A 16,737-nucleotide genomic window follows, 5' to 3' on the forward strand; every position below is an offset into this window, starting at 1 on the left:
CTAGGAAGCCAAGGCAGGAGGACTGCTTGAGCCCAGGAGTTCGAGACCAGCCTGGGCAACATGGAGAAACCTCATCTCTACAAAGAATACAAAAAAATTAGTTGGGTGTGGTGGCGCATGCCTGTGGTCCCATCTACTCAGGAGGCTGAAGTGAGAGGATCACTTGAGCTCAGGAAAGTAGAGACTGCAGTGAGCCATGATCGCACAACTGCACTCCAGCCTGGGCCACAGAGCAAGACTCTTTCTTGCTAGGAAGGAATTCTCACATGTACACACTAGCAGAAGCCACAAGCGGCACCAGGAAGACTAGAAGAATGCGGGGCATGAAAGCTAAGTTACAAGAGAGTTTAAGTAGGAAAACTAAGGGGTGTAAGATAAAAACTGAAGCACTGATTTGTTAACTAGGTCATCAGTTATCTTAAAAGACAGTCTTAGAATAATACATTGTATAGCGGCTGACTTTACAGTCACCCAGATATGTGATCCTGGACAAGTTATTTATTTATTTATTTTTTTAATTTTTTGAGATGGAGTTTCGCTCTTGTTGCCCAGGCTGGAGTGCAATGGCGCAATCTCGGCTCATTGCAACCTCTGCCTCCCGGGTTCAAGTGATTCTCCTGCCTCAGCCTCCCAAGTAGTTGAGATTACAGGCATGTGCCACCATGCCTGGCTAATTTTTTGCATTTAGTAGAGACGGGATTTCACCATGTTGGTCAGACCGGTCTCGAACTCCTGACCTCAGGTGATCCACCCGCTTCGGCCTCCCAAAGTGCTGGGATTATAGCTGTGCAGCCCTGTGCCCAGTCGACAAGCTATTTAATGTCACTGTGCCTCTGTTTCCTCATCTGGTCAAGAAAAACAATACTTACTGTCAGATCTGGAATTTGAGGCTGCCCTACTTATGGGTTAATAAATGGATCTGTTATTGTTTCATGGATGCTGTCAGAAAACAGAGACAAAAGACCTTACTGTTCAGGGCACAACAAGCAGCATGAGCATGCCTGCATTGGTTCCCTTCTGCCCCCTGCAGGGGCAACGTGGGATGTGCCCAGATGGATGCTAGACACACAGTGAGTTGCATCATAGGGGAGGAAAAAGAAGCTCCTGCTGTTTTTTTCCTTTTTAAAGATGGGGTTGGGCTGGAGCGGTAGCTCACACCTGTAATCCCAGCACTTTGGGAGGCCAAGGCAGGCAGATCACCTAAGGTCAGGAGTTCGAGACCAGCCTGACCAACATGGTGAAACCCTGTCTCTACAAAAATTAGCTGGGCATGGTGGCAGGTGAGTGTAATCTCAGCTACTTGGGAGGCTGAGGCAGGAAAGTTGCTTGAACCCAGGAGGTGGAGGTTGCAGTGAGCCAAGATTATACCACTGCACTCCAGCCTGGGTGACAAGAGTGAGACTCCTTCTCTAAATAAATAAATAAATAAGATGGGGTCTTGCTATGTTGGCCAGGGTAGTCTCAAACTCCTGGCCTCAAGCAATCCTCCTGCCTTGGCCACCCAAAGTTCTGGGATTACAGTTGTGAGCCACCATGCCCAGCCATCTGCTGTTTTATAGTAAGCAGTAAGGAAGCTGCTCTTTGTCCTGGATGCAGACATTACCTCTCCCTCAAGGTTTGCTTGCTGCAAACACTGTCCTGAGAAATGTGCTGGGTAATGAGTGGCAAGGGCTTTGCTTATTTATTTTTATTTATTGGTTATACTTACATTTATGGTTTATTAAAGCAAAAGGATACAGATTAAAATCATCAAAGGGATAAGGTACATGGAACAAAATCCAGATGCAACCAGGCACAAACTTTCAGGTGTCTACTCCCAGTGGGGTATCACAGGGATATGCTTTTTTCTCCCTGCAATGATTTTTGACAACAGGTGCTGATTGTTCCCAAACAGAGAAGTTCACCCAAGAATTAGGGTGCAGGTTTTTTTTGTTTGTTTGTTTTGGTTTTTTGTTTGTTTGTTTAGATAGTCTTACTTTTGTTGCCCAGGCTGGAGAGCAATGGCGCAATCTCAGCTTATTGCAACCTCTGCCTCCCAGGTTCAAGCAATTCTCCTGCCTCAGCCTCCCGAGTAGCTGGGATTACAGATGTGTACCACCACCTGGCTAATTTTGTATTTTTAGTAGAGACAGGGTTTCACCACGTTGGCCAGTCTGGTCTCAAACTCCTGACCACAGGTGATCCACCCACCTCGCGCTCCCAAAGTGCTGGGATTATAGATGTGAGCCACCACGCCTGGCCATGTGTGGGGTTTTTAATGGGGGTCAGTCACATAGGCTTGGAGTGTCCACACTACTGATCTCTGCTACTCAGACCCCAGAGCAAAAAACAATGTTCACTATAAATCACACTTAGGATAAACTTATTTGTTCAGACTGGTACAGCATGATGGCATGGCCCAAGACCTCTGGCATACAAAAACACTAAACAAATAAAATATTCCACGGGCTCAGAAGTTATTTCCCAGGAGCAGACCAAATGCCAGTTCTGAAGATGAGCTTTCTTTGGAATGTGCAGGGTTCGAACAACCTACACCTCCTGAGTTAACCCATTCCTACACACACCTGATCCCATGAGTCCACTGCACCTGGTAAACTAAATTTTGTATCTCCTAGAATTAAAATTAGTTTAGGTCCAATGTCAACAAATCTCTGGAAACTCTAGTTACTTCCCCTTCCCTGATGCTCACAGTAGCAGTAGTCTACATTCACTGAACCCACTTGTTTATTCTTTGGCCCACTGCAGTATTAATAGACACTTGACTGAGCTTTCATGATGTGCCATGTACTGAGTTAAGCACTTTATATACATTCCAATCTAATGTGCTTGCTAAATGGCTGCAAGTACACTTGGAAAAGGCTAGAAGGTCTACAGCATGTTTTTGTCAGTGTAGAACTGACATCAAGTCCTTCATCAAGGGAACCCAGCCTACCCTTCATTCAGGAGACTCTAGGTCTGTGAATAGGCTCAAGTCTGAGAATTTATTGAAGGCAGGGACTTGCGATTTTTGCCAACTCAGCAAGATGTGAAGGCAGGACTTGCCGAGATGGATTGGAAGTAAATATGAGTGGGCACGCTGGTCAATTTGGAGTCACATCAGGGAGACTCATGGAGGAGTGTCTGCTAACACCTACTTTATAGAGTTCTTGTGAACATTAGATTGGAATGTATATAAAGTGCTTAACACAGTACATGGAACATCATAAAAGCTCAGTCAAGTGGCTATTAACATTGCAGTAGGCCAAAGAATAAACAGAAGTGGATTCAGGCCAGGTGCAGTGGCTCACACGTGTAATCCCAGCAGTTTGGGAAGCTGAGGCGGGCAGATCACTTGAGGTCAGGAGTTTGAGACCAGCCTGGCCAACATGGTGAAACCCCGTCTCTACCAAAAATACAAAAATTAGCTGGGTGTGGTAGCATACACCTGCAGTCTCAGCTACTGAGGAGGCTGAGGCACAGAATCACTTGAACCTGGGAGGAGGAGGAGGCTGCAGTGAGCAGAGATCGTGCCACTGCACTCCAGCCTGGGTGACAGTGTGAGGCTCCAGCTCAAAAAAAGAAAGAAAAGAAAAAAGTGGATTCAGTGAATGTAGGCTACTGCTTCAAGGCATTTAGCTGAAAATAATAGGGATCGAGAGAAAAGTTCTTTTTTATTGTTTTAAAGGCAGATCTTAGCATGCTTATAGGCTGGAGTGTCTTTGGGATAAGAAAGGAAATCTGAAACCATAAAACTAGGAGACTAGAAAGTAGGAATAATAGAGCAAAGTCCCTGAGGGGCAGAAGGGGATGAAACCCAGGCCCAGCTGTGTTGCTGAACATTGTATGTCCAGGACTTGCCGAGATGGATCAGAAGTAAATATGAGTGGGCACGCTGGTCAATTTGGAGTAATGGCAGGGAGTGGAATGTTAAAGAAGCTCCTATTTGACCCCTTGTATTTTCCTAGTGAAAGAGGAGGTATTTACTGGTTAAAAATATATGGAGTGGGCAGGGAGCGGTGGCTCACGCCTGAATTCCCGGCACTTTGGGAGGCCGAGGCAGGCGGATCATGAAGTCGGGAGATCGAGACCATCCTGGCTAACATGGTGAAATCCCGTCTCTACTAAAAATACAAAAGATTAGCCAGGTGTGGTGGCAGGCACCTATAGTCTCAGCTACCAGGGAGGCTGAGGCAGGAGAATCACTTGAACCCAGGAGGCAGAGGTTGCAGTGAGCCGAGATCACGCCACTGCATTCCAGCCTGGGTGACAAAGCAAGACTCCGTCTCAAAAAAAAAAAAAAAGAATATATGGAATGCTACTCTGGGCACACTGCCTATAGTGTGGTCCTGCTCTGGACTACCAGAGTATTTATATATTTATTTATATTTATATTTATACATTTGTATATAAACTATTAGTTTATATCTAACTTTAATTCTATATATATATATATATATATATATATATATATATGGAAGACATAATATTATTACTGTTGTTGCTTTCTAAGTCTTGCTATGTTGCCCGGGCTGGTCTCAAACTCCCAGTTCAAACAATCCTCCCGCCTTGGCCTCCCAAAGTGCTGAGATTACAGGTATGAGCCACCGCACCCAGCCCATAAGACATAATATTGAAGGTTCTACTGAGGATGAAGGTCAGGAAAGGTATCGTGGTCCCTCTCAGCAGCAATGCAGTGTTTTTCTTCACAGCTCATATCTAGGCATGGAGGCAGATGGGAAATTAACCCAGACGGAGGCTGTGTATTAGTTCATTCTTTTGACTGCAAATAACAGAAACTCAAACCACCTTAAGCGGAAAGGGGAAGTTATTGGAAGGATGCTAGGATCTCTCACTGAATGAGGAACCAGGATCCCAGCTCGGGTGGATTGAAGTGCTTCAGGGAACCTAGGAAGTTGTCTCCCATTTCTGCTCTCCACAGACCACATAATGGAATTTAGCCATCAGTGGCTCCCAAGTTTTATGAATTACAATCCAGTCCCAAAGAAAGTTATACAATTCCTAACTGAGGAAATCCTTGCATTCTGGTGACAAAGGGTAGGGGAAAGAGCCGGCTCTACCAGGGGGCTGGGCAGACCTGGTAATAGGGCTCTGCTGGGCAGGGCAGGTCTCCTGGTCTGAAAGTCTGGCTCTCCCATCAGAATAGCAAAAATTGCTACAGAGTCAAGGAACCAGATTGATATCTTGTAAAAAGTAATTCCACAAGGAAGAGAACTCATTCATCAGACATTTTAATGAGACCCAATCTGATATGACCCCTTCTTGGGGGTAGCTCACCATCCAAGGAGAAACAAACAGTTACAATGTTACAATGCAACTTGCTAAATATTGAACAGAGGTAATTACATAAAGCTGTGTTCTCCAGCTGCTCCCCTGCTTGTGCTGAGATCAGGAGAGCTGCAGGAAAGAGCCACAGGGGTAAAGGATGACCCACTCCAGATGTTGGAATGAGTCACATCTGGAAATTCTAATTTGGTGCAGCTGCCCAAGGCAAAGTGGTAGGCCTTGTTCACATCTAACTTGGTAAAGCTTTATGAAGCACCTACCCAGCGGGTGCCATGGAGGTGGATCAGATTGAGCCACGCTGCTGCCACCTCTCTGGAGGGAGGCTGGCATGGATACAACTTGATGACTATAGACTCTTCCTCTCTGGATTCAATTCCCTCTTTCTAGCCTCCTTGAATGGCCTCAGCTCATTTTGTGAAAAAATGCTGACTGAGGCCTCATGGAAGTTCTGTGCCGATTCTTAGGTGCCTGTGATTCATCTGTGCCTGATGAGAATCAGGGTCAAGTACGGCCCAATTCTCCAGGCTTTTCCAGGCACTGGCTGCCTGAAGCCAATCCAGGTCTGCCAGGTAGAGCACAAGCCAGTCCCATTTGCACTTCCTGCTGCTAAACCACAGGTCCCTGCTTCTCCTTAAGAGCAACCTTCTCCCAGAGCTGACTACGCTTATGTCTCATACCCAGCTTGAACCAATTTTCCAAACACAAGATGAAGACTTAGCTTTATAGCTTTTTTTTTTTTTTTTAAGTTTAGGGCATTTATATATCTGCAACCCAATAAACCCCTGGTACCATGCAGCTCCCCCAAATTCAGTGCAACCAAAGCTGCTGAAACAAGTCCAGCCCCAGAAGGTGTAGTGGCACTGTGGGTGTTACCTTATTTTTATATGACCCTTCAAAAAGGACACTGAAAACCCAGTGCCTGTTGGCAGAGATCATGTGTGGAAATTGAAACCCTGTCTTTAAGGAATGACCAAATTCATGCTACTTAACCTGAAAACTTGGGGGCAAAGTGGTTGTGATTATCTGAAGGGCTGCCATGTAGATGAAGTATTAAACATGTCGTAGGCAAGGTTTAGAGGAAAATGTGGTACTTAGCCTTCTATAGATCCCACAATGAAATGACCTGCCTTGTGAGGTAGTGAGCTCCCTGTCAAAGGAGATTTTCAAGCAATGGGTAGAAGACCACTTGGCAGGAATGTTGCAAAAAGTGGGCTAAACCAGATTTTTCCAACCTAGTATGGAGGAAGAGGCAGAGTAGGGGAAGGTCCTGCCCCTATGAGATTCTCCTGATTGCATGCAAGATGACAGGTAATCCCTGTGTGCACAGACTAGAAAAGCAGACAGCCCCTAAAATAGATGGGGAGAACTTTTAGCCCTGATATCCACACAAACTATCTTAGGATAGGGTAGCTTGGAAAACTTTAACCAAATGATGTCACCTCTCCTAATGGGACTGTTCCAGACACGCACAGGGAGGCAGCCAGTGCAGTGCAAGATACAAAGTTCAGCTCTGTGCAGCAGGAGACCCGGGTTTAGTTCTAACTCTGCCCTGTATGACCTGGGGCTCCTCCTTCCCTTTTCTGGGACCCTCCATAAAATGAAATGAACGTAGGCAGTCCTTCCCCTTCTAATGGGCGTTGCCCCTCTGACTGGAGCCCCCGATAGCAGATCTAGGGCTACAGTTTGGGGCCTTGGGGCTACACTTGTGGACAGCCAGAGACCACCTCTGGCGGAAGCACCGGCCACACTCGAGGCAGGGGAAAGGCTTCTCCCCCGTGTGCAGCAGCTGGTGCTGGGCCAGGTGGCTCCACTGAGCAAAACGCTTGGAGCAAAGGTCGCAGGCATAGGGCCGCTCGCCCGAGTGCACGCGCCGGTGGCTGGCCAGCAGCGAGGGGTAGGCAAAGCGGCGACCACAGTCTTCGCAGGCGTGCAGCTTCTCCTCTGTGTGCGTGCTGCGATGGATGGCCAGGGAGCCACTCCGCCGGAAGGCACGCCCACAGTCTGGGCAGGGGTAGGGCTTCTCTCCGGTGTGCAAGAGCTGGTGCTGGAGCAGCGTGCTGCGCTGGGAGAAGCGGGCCTCACAGTGCTCGCAGGCATAGGGACGCTCCCCGGAGTGCACACGCCGGTGACTGACCAGGCGAGAGGAGGAGGAGAAGCGCCGCTCGCAGTCCGGGCACGGGTAGGGCTTCTCGCCCGTGTGGATGCGCTGGTGGATGACGAGGGCCGTGCGCTGGCGGAAGCGGCGGTTGCACTCGAGGCAGGTGTAGGGCTTCTCTCCCGTGTGTGTACGCTGGTGGATGGCTAGCAGGGAGGGGTAGGCGAAGCGACGTCCGCAGCTAGGGCACTGGTGGGGTTTTTCGCCTGTGTGTGTGGTCCGGTGATTGGCCAAGGACCGGCTCCTCCGGAAGCAGCGACCACAGTCAGGGCAGTGGTAGGGCTTCTCACCTGTATGGATAACCTGGTGCTGGGAGAGGTTCTTACGCTGGGAGAAACGTTTGCCACACTGGTCACAAACATAGGGGCACTCGCCGGAGTGTGCCCGCCGGTGACTGACCAGCAGGGATGGATAGGAAAAGCGGCGCCCACAGTCTGGGCAAGGGTAAGGCTTTTTTAGATTTTGGGCGCACTTGTGGCTCTCCAGGGCCTGATGATCAGGGAAGGTACAGCCGCAGTCAGGGCAGATGGGGCCCCCAGACGTCTGCCTGGGAATCAGTCGGGGTTTGCTGGGCCTCCGGCCTCGCTTCCCCTTTCGGGGTGCCTCCTTAGGCGGAAATACTTCCTTCTCCCCATTCTTCTTTCTGGTTCTGCTTTCTATAGGAATACAGAAGAATTAATTTAACAAATACTGGGCTCCTGCTCTTGTCAATTACATTGTAGGTTACAAGACCAATAGACTCACCCCCTGGCCTCAATTCCTAGTGCCACAGACAGCTAAGTGTGACATACTATCATGCAAATATGGTGTGCATTACAGGAGCTTCTAACCCAGCTTGGAGAAGTCTAGGAAGATTTCTCGGAGATTAAACTAACTTTAAAAATTGAGGCCGGGCGCGGTGGATCACGCTTGTAATCCTAAGCACTGGGAGGCGGAGGCGGGCAGATCACAAGGTCAGGAGTTTGAGAGCAGCCTGGCCGACATGGTGAAACCCTGTCTCTACTAAAAATACAAAAATTAGCCGGGCGTGGTGGCACGCACCTGTAATCTCAGCTACCCAGAAGGCTGAGGCAGGAGAATCGTTTGAACCCCGGGAGGCAGAGGTTGCAGTGAGCCAAGATTGCGCCACTGCACTCCAACCTGGGCGAGAGAGAGATTCCATCTCAAAAAAAAAAAAAAAAAAAAGGAATATTTTTGAAGAGCTTACATCATTCAAAAGCCAAAATATCAGCCAGGCATGGTGGCTCATGCCTGTGATCCCAGCACTTTGGGAGCCCAAGGCAAGAGATCGCTTGAACCCAGGAGTTCAAGATCAGCCTGGGCAGCATAGTGAGACCCCATATCTACAAAAAATACAAATATTAGCCTGGCATGGTGGCACGTGCACCTGCCTGTAGTCCTAGCTACCTGGAAGGCTGAGGTAGAGGATTACTTGAGCCCAGGAGTTCAAGGCTACTGTGAACCATGATGGCACCACTGTACTCCAGCCTGGGCAACAGAGCAAGACCCTATCTCAAAAAACAAACAAGTCAAAATATTAATAAAAGGAATATAGAGAAGTCTTGCTGCCACCTTTTTACCATCTACCTTGTAGAAACCATATTAGTTTCTTCCCATTTTTTTGATGCAATACAAATGTCACCTTCCCCATCTTTCTTTCATAACAGATTGCATATAAATGCTTTACAGCATATGTTCCCTTCCCCACCTTTCTTTTTTTTTTTTTTTTTTTTTGAGACAGAGTAACGCTCTGTCACCCAGGCTGGAGTGCAATGGTGTGATCTCAGTTCACTGAAATCTCCGCCTCCCGGGTTCAAGCGATTCTCCCTGCCTCAGCCTCCTAAGTAGCTGGGATTACAGGCATGCACCACTATGCCCGGCTAATTTTTTGTATTTTTAGTAGAGTCGGGGTTTCACCATGTTGGCCAAGTTGGTCTCGAACTCCTGACCTCAGGTTATCTGCTCGCCTCTATCTCCCAAAGTGACTACAGGCATGAACCACCATGCCCAGCTCACCTTTCTTATACAAAAGATAACATATACACACCTTATACACACTTTACTGTGCTTTCATTTTTTCACTTAATATATTCTAAAGATCATTTTATGTCAGCAAATCTTTTTTCTGTTTTACAGTTGCACAGAATTCCATTGTGGATGGTTTATTTGACTTAGCTGATTCTTTAAAAAATGTGGCTGGGCGTGGTGGCTCATGCCTGTAATCCTAGCACTTTAGGAGGCCGAGGCAGGCAGATCACCTGAGGTCAGGAGTTCAAGACCAGCCTGGCCAACATGGTGAAACCCCGTCTCTACAAAAATACAAAAATTAGCTGGGCACAATAGCGGGTGCCTATAATCCCAGCTACCCAGGAGGCTGAGGTGGGAGAATCGCTTGATCCCGGGAGGCGGAGGTTGCAGTGAGCCAAGATCGCGCCATTGCACTCCAGCCTGAATGACAGAGCGAGACTCCATCTCAAAAAAAAAAAAAAAAAAAAAAAAGAATTAAAATTATGCAGTGTTAGAAACGTTAAGTCCCGGCCAAGCACAGTGGCTCATTCCTATAATCCCAGCACTTTGGGAGGCCAAGGTGGGCGGACTGCGAGGTCAGGAGTTCGAGACCAGACTGGCCAACATGGTGAAACCCTGCCTCTACTAAAAATACAAAAATTAGCCGGGCATGGTGGCAGGCGCCTGTAATCCCAGCTACTTGGGAAACTGAGTCAAGATGATTACTTGAAACCGGAAGGCAAAGGTTGCAGCGAGCCGAGATTGCACCACTACACTCCAGCCTGGGTGGAAGAGCGAAACTCCGTCTCAAAAAAAGAAAAGAAACATAAGTCCCAAGGCTCAGTGTACAGTGTGCACAGGCCCTAAGATCTTCTTAGACACAAAGTGTAAAGCAAGACAGGCCAGGCGCAGTGGCTTACACCTGCAATCCCATCACTTTGGAAGGCCAAGGCAGGCGGATCACCTGAGGTCAGGAGTTCGAGACCAGCCTGACCAATATGGAGAAACCCTGTCTCTACTCAAAATTAGCCGGGCGTGGTGGTGGGCACCTGTAGTCCCAGCTACTCCAGAGGCTGAGACAGGAGAATTGCTTGAACCTGGGAGGAAGAGGTTACAGTGAGCTGAGATTGTGCCACTGCACTCCTGCCTGGGCAACAGAGCAAGACTCCGTCTCACACACACACAAAAAAGAGTGTAAGGCAAGATATGGAAACCTGCGAGGTATGAGCTAGCAGTGACTGGGTCAAAAGGCCCTCTAAGCCAATGGTTCTCAAACTCCACTGTGATCAGAATCATTTGGAGGATCTACTGAAACAGACTGCCAGGCCCTAGTGCCCGTTTTGGATTCAGCAGGTCTGGGGGAGGGTCCAAGAATGTGCATTTCTAACAAGTTTCCAAGTAATGCTGCTTCTGGTCTGAGACCACGCTTTGAGAACCACTGCTGTTAGCATTGTTAAAGACCTTGGACTGTATTTTACCCAATGGTTTTCTTTTCTTTTTTTTTCCCCCGAGATGGAGTCTCACTGTGGCACCCAGGCTGGAGTACAGTGGTATGATCTCGGCTCACTGCAACTTCCACCTCCCAGGATCATGCAATTCTCCCTGCCTCAGCCTCCTGAGTAGCTGGGATTACAGGCGCCCACCATAATGCCTGGCTAATTTTTGTATTTTTTTAGTAGAGATGGGGTTTCACGATGTTGGTCAGGCTGGTCTTGAACTCCGGACCTCAAGTGATCTACCCGCCTCGGCCTCCCAAAGTGCTGGGATTACAGGCATGAGCCACCACCCGGCCAGTTTTCAAACCTAGATGCACATCTGAATCAGCTGAGGCTATTTAAAAAATGGAAGTTCCTAAACATTCACACGAGTGAATGAATAGCTCTGGGATGGGGTCCTGGAACCTGCGTTTTTACCAAGTTCCCCAGGTGATTTAGATATAACCAATGGCCATTTAACAACCTTGGCAAAAATTAACTGAAAAGTTTTAAGCAAGGAAATACAATGGTCAGATCTGAATCTTGGACAGCTATCCCTGGTCTTGAAGAATCTGGCTCTGAAATTCCAGCCCAGACAGCTGCATCTTCTATGAGTGGATCTGGGACCCTTCTACCTGAATGGGGTTAAGCAGAGCCTTGTTGGATTCTGGGGAGATTGCAGTATGTCCTTCGCTGATAAGGGTCATCCTGCCGTAAGAGCAGAAAGAGGCCCCTGCATCCCAGGCAGCTGTTCCCCGTGAGCTCCCTTCAACCAAAACCCAGAAAACTCTGAGAAGTTTAGGATCTCTTTGGTCCAACTCAAAGGTGGCTAGAGGCAGAGATCCTGGAAAGGAGGCAGAGGGTAGCACCTGTTAAAAACTCACTGATTCTGGCTGGCTGCAATGGCTCACGCCAGTAACCCCTGCATTTTGGGAGGCCAAGGCCGGAGGATCGCTTGAGGCCAGAAGTTCAAGACCAAACTGGGCAACACAGCAAGACTATGTCTCTACAAAAAAAAAAAAAAAAAAAAAAAGACGAAGAAGCAGCCCACTGATTCATTCACACAATGGAAAACTGCAGCTTGCAGACTGACATAGGAATCTCTGTGTGGTGGACCGGCCCCACACCACCAGACACAAGAGGCTGGGAAGATGAATACACTAAATACGCGGCAACCACCCCTAGCCAAACCAAAACTCTGGACGGAGCCGTTAGAGGTAGAACGTTATAGGAGGGCTGCAGGCTCTGCGTGGTTATTTAGCACTCACTTCTCCGGACTGTTAGCCCTCTCGGGTACTCCTGCGGATCTAGAGCAGCCGGTTCCCAGTCATCGGTGTTTCGTTCCAACCAGGAGATGAGGGCTGGTTTGGGACCTGCGCACCCTGGGGAAAGAGAACAAATCATAAGGCCAGCTCCTAGATCACGCCGAGTAGTATCTCCCCGACGGCACCTCCTGCTAAGCCCCTGCCCACCTCCCCTGACAACCTGGTCGCCTGCCAGGACCGTGGCCTCCCTGCCTACACCCTCTCCGGCTCCTGCATCCCTTCGCGCCCCGCGGCAGCGGATGGGGCCGGCCTCACCGAGCGCGCCCAGGTGACCGTAGGTCTCCCGCATCACGTCCCGGTACAGGGCCCTCTGTGCGGGCCGCAGGCAGCCCCACTCCTCCGGGGAGAAGTACACGGCCACGTCCACGAACTTCAGAGCCCTCGGCCTCCTGCCCCTTTTCCGACTGGGTCTGGCCTCTCCTGGTCCCTGCGAGGGGAGCGGAGCCGAAGGTGGCGCCATGGGACCCGAGGAGCCGGCGCCACGGCCTTCCCCGTCCAGGCCTCGGCCCTCGGGCGCTGGCGGCCCCTGGGATCGAGGAGCCCCTGCCGGACCAGGGCTGAGCGTGGCCGGGGAGGCCCGGAGGGAATCGGAATCGGCCGCCCGCGGGGCTAACGGAAACCTTTTGCTGTTATTCAGGAAACTCCTGCCCGAACTTGGGTGAAAGGCACCGGAAGATGCCTTCGGGGAAAATGGCGGCGCTGCTACCGCACCGCCTTTGCCTGGAACACAGGCAGCTTCCAGCTATCGATTTTATTGACCGGAGCGCCATGCCGGCTTCCTAACCTCTTTGCCCTCAAGTGTAATGGCGCTGCGATTGGGCTTCACGCCGTCTTTTTTCCCCTCCCCATTACGCGCGTTCATTGGACGAGAGCCGAAGATCGAGCGTTCTGATTGGGTGCTAGCAAAGGCGGTCCGTTTGAACGAAGCCAAGAGCTGCATAAGGGCAGGAAGCTGGACTGCTAGGATCAGGCGGCTACAAGGAGTTGTGAAGCGACTTGCACCGACCTGGGGGCAGCAAGAGGCCCTGGGGCTGCTTTCCGCTGTTCGACTCTGGCAGGCTCAGCCAATCACTGAAGGAGGGAACGATTTGAGCGATGGAGCCACTCTGGCCGAGTTAGAGCTGAGATTATCCTGAGTTCCTTTTACTGGTGTTCTCAGGGCATCCTTGACTTTGGAGACTGGTTATCTTCTTTGTTTGCCCTTTAGGGGAGGGAATTATGGTTAGCATTTCCTGGGGGCAGGCGCCATGCCCAGCATGTTACATATTTCATCTTTATTATTTTTTATTTTTATTTATTTATTTTTGAGACAGAGTCGTGCTCTGTCGCCCAGGCTGGAGTGCAGTGGTGAAATCTCGGCTCACTGCAACTTCCGCCTCCCACGTTCAAGCGATTCTCCTGCCTCAGCCTCCCGAGTAACTGAGATTACAGGCGCGTGCCACCACGCACTACTAATATTCATATTTATTAGTAGAGACAGGGTTTCACCATGTTAGCCAGGCTGGTCTCGAACTTCTGACCTCAAGTGATCCACCCACCTCGGCCCCACAAAGTGCTAGGATTACAGGCGTGAGCCACTATGCCCGGCCTTATTTTTATTTTTTTGAGACAGTGTCTCACTCTGTTACCTGGGCTGGATGGAATGCAGTAGTGCAATCTCAGCTCACTGCAGCCTCTAACTCCTGGGGTCAAGCAATCGTCCCGCCTCAGCCTTCAGAGTAACTGGGACTACTGGTGTGCACTACCACGCCTGGCTAATTTTTTATGTTATTTGTTGAGTCAGGGTTTCCCTGTGTTTCCCAGGCTGGTCTCAAACCCCTAGGCTAAGTGATCCTCCTGCCTCGTCCTCCCAAAGGGCTGGGATTACTGGCATAAGCCACAGCACCAGGGCCATTAGTTATTCGCTTTTTTTTCTTTTTTTGAGACTGGGTCTCATTCCATTGCCCAGACTGGAGTGAAGGCACGCACCCACAGTGCTCTGCTAATTTTTTGTATTTTTGGTAGAGATGGGGTTTCGCCATATTTCCCAGGCTGGTCTCGAACTCCTGAACTCAAGCAATCCGCCCACCTCGGTCTCCCAAAGTGCTGGGATTACAGGAGTGAGCCACCACACCCAGCCCATTATTAATTCTTTACTAGCATTTTGTGAACCAATGGTTATCATCCTGGTTCTACTAATGAAGAAACAATCTCAGAGGGATTCCATGAGTTTCCAGGGCCATACTGCTAGTAAGGAGCGGGAATAAAGATTTAAACCTGGGGCAGACAGAGGCTTTATTCATACCACTGATAGGCATCCTTCCTTTACAGTATCCTAATTTGCTTGCTAAACCAGGAATCCACCTGAGCTCTTGTTTTCTTCTCAAGTTCAATATTCTGCATAATCTCCCTACATTATTTTCACGTGACGTTTGTTCAACGTACAAAGCATAGTGCTAGGCAATTGGGAGAGCCTACATAAATAAGTCATAGGCCATGCTTTGAATGGAGCTTACAGTCTAGTAAAGCATGTAAATTCACAATGAATCATAACAGAATGATACAAGCATGTATATGAAAGGCACTGAACTGAAAATTGCTGATGGAACAAGCCAGCACCCACCCCATTAGCCGCCACTTTTTTTTTTTTTTTTTTTTTTTTTTTTGAGATGGAGTCTCGCTCTGTCACCCAAGCTGGAGGGCAGTGGCGCAATCTTGGCTCACTGCAAGTTCTGCCTGCCGGGCTCACGCCATTCTCCTGCCTCAGCCTCCCGAGTAGCTGGGACTACAGGCGCCCGCCACCACGCCCAGCTAATTTTTTGTATTTTTAGTAGAGACGGGGTTTCACCGTGTTAGCCAGGATGGTCTTGATCTCCTGACCTCATGATCCACCTGTCTCGGCCTCCCAAAGTGCTGGGATTACAGGTGTGAGCCACCGTGCCCAGCCATTTTTTTTTTTTTTTTTGAGACGGAGTCTTGCTCCGTTGCCCAAGCTAGAGTGCAGTGGTGCGAACTCGGCTCACTGCAACCTCTGCCTCCTGGGTTCAAGTGATTCTCCTGCCTCAGCCTCCCGAGTAGCTGAGATTACAGGCACCCGCCACTGTGCTCGGCTAATTTTTGTATTTTTAGTAGCGACGGGGTTTCACCATCTTGGCCAGGCTGGTCTCGAACTCCTGACCTCATGATCCACCCGCCTCTGCCTCCCAAAGTGCTGGGATTACAGGCATGAGCCACCACGCCCGGCCTAGCCCCTACTTCTATGTATGTGTTATACTGCAGAGTTTCACCAGCTCAATGCCACCCCCAAGGGTCCTGCAAGCAGGAGAATATACCATTTGCCACATCTCTTAGCTAGTGACATACATATCTATCTCTCTAACCCTTTAATTCATATTGTAAAGCACATACTATGGGCAAAACACTAACCTCAAAGCTTTCAAGGAATAAAGACAAACAATGTGGCAGGAAAAGTCACAAAATTAGAAGGCAATGAGGCCGGTAGCAGTGGCTCACACCTGTAATCCCAGCAGTTTGGGAGGCCGAGGTGGGTGGATCACGTGAGGCCAGGAGTTCAAGACCAGCCTGGCCAACATGGCAAAACCCTGTCTCTACTAAAAATACAAAAATTAGCTGGGCTTGGTGGCACATGCCTATGGTCCCTGCTACTTGGGAGGTTGAGGCATGAGAATTGTTTTTTGTTTTGTTTTGTTTTGAGACGGAGTTTTGCTCTTGTCCCCCAGGCTGGAGTGCAATGGAGCAATCTCGGCTCACCGCAACCTCCGCCTCCCGGGTTCAAGTGATTCTCCCGCCTCAGCCTCCTGAGTAGCTGGAATTACAGGCGTGCGCCACTACACCCAGCTAATTTTGTATTTTTAGTAGAGATGGGGTTTCTTCATGTTGGTCAGGCTGGTCTTGAACTTCCGACCTCAGCTGATCTGCCCGCCTCGACCTCCCAAAGTGCTTGGATTACAGGCATGAGCCACCAGGCCCAGCTGAAGAGAATCGTTTGAAACTGGAAGGCGGAGGATGCAGTGATCCAAGATGGTGCCACTGCACTCCAGCCTGGGTGACAGAGTAAGACTAAGTCTCAAAAAAAAAAAAAAAAAAAGGCTGGGCTTGGTGGGTCATACCTGTAATCCCAGCACTTTGGGAGGCCGAGGCGGGCGGATCACCAGGTCAGGAGATCAAGACCATCCTGGCTAACATGGTGAAATCCCGTCTCTACGAAAAATATAAAAAATTAGCCGGGCATGGAGGTGGGCTCCTGTAGTCCCAGCTACTTAGGAGGCTGAGGCAGGAGAATGGCATGAACCCGGGAGGCGGAGCTTTCGACCGAGCGAGACTCGTCTCAAAAAAAAAAAAAAAAAAAAGAGGAAGGAGAAGAAAGAAGAAGGAGGAGGAGGATGAGGAGGCAGCAGTGAGATATTCAGAGGAAGGAGATGTTTGAACAGAGGTGGTGGAAAAAAAACTACAGTTACAGGCTAGGTGTGGTGGCTCACACTTATAATCCCAG

At 49.3% G+C, this 16,737-nt stretch overlaps 1 protein-coding gene across 2 annotated transcripts in view; it reads right to left on the minus strand.

The window, feature by feature from the left end:
• Window positions 1-5,212: 5,212 nt before the first annotated feature.
• ZNF689 (zinc finger protein 689) overlaps window positions 5,213-16,737 on the minus strand; it is a 29,977-nt gene continuing 18,452 nt past the window's right edge. Inside the window, exons 1-3 of one of the 2 annotated variants that reach the window (XM_002826345.4) lie at window positions 12,501-13,238; window positions 12,189-12,302; window positions 5,213-8,094 (exon numbers count right to left, since the gene is read on the minus strand). In XM_002826345.4, coding sequence (XP_002826391.1) covers window positions 6,911-8,094; window positions 12,189-12,302; window positions 12,501-12,705 — 1,503 coding nt within the window. In that variant the 5' untranslated portion in view covers window positions 12,706-13,238 and the 3' untranslated portion in view covers window positions 5,213-6,910. The other variant, XR_008514863.2, reaches the window with a different exon arrangement.

The sequence above is a fragment of the Pongo abelii genome, chromosome 18, assembly GCF_028885655.2.
Source record: "Pongo abelii isolate AG06213 chromosome 18, NHGRI_mPonAbe1-v2.0_pri, whole genome shotgun sequence".
NCBI classification, from domain to species: domain Eukaryota; kingdom Metazoa; phylum Chordata; class Mammalia; order Primates; family Hominidae; genus Pongo; species Pongo abelii.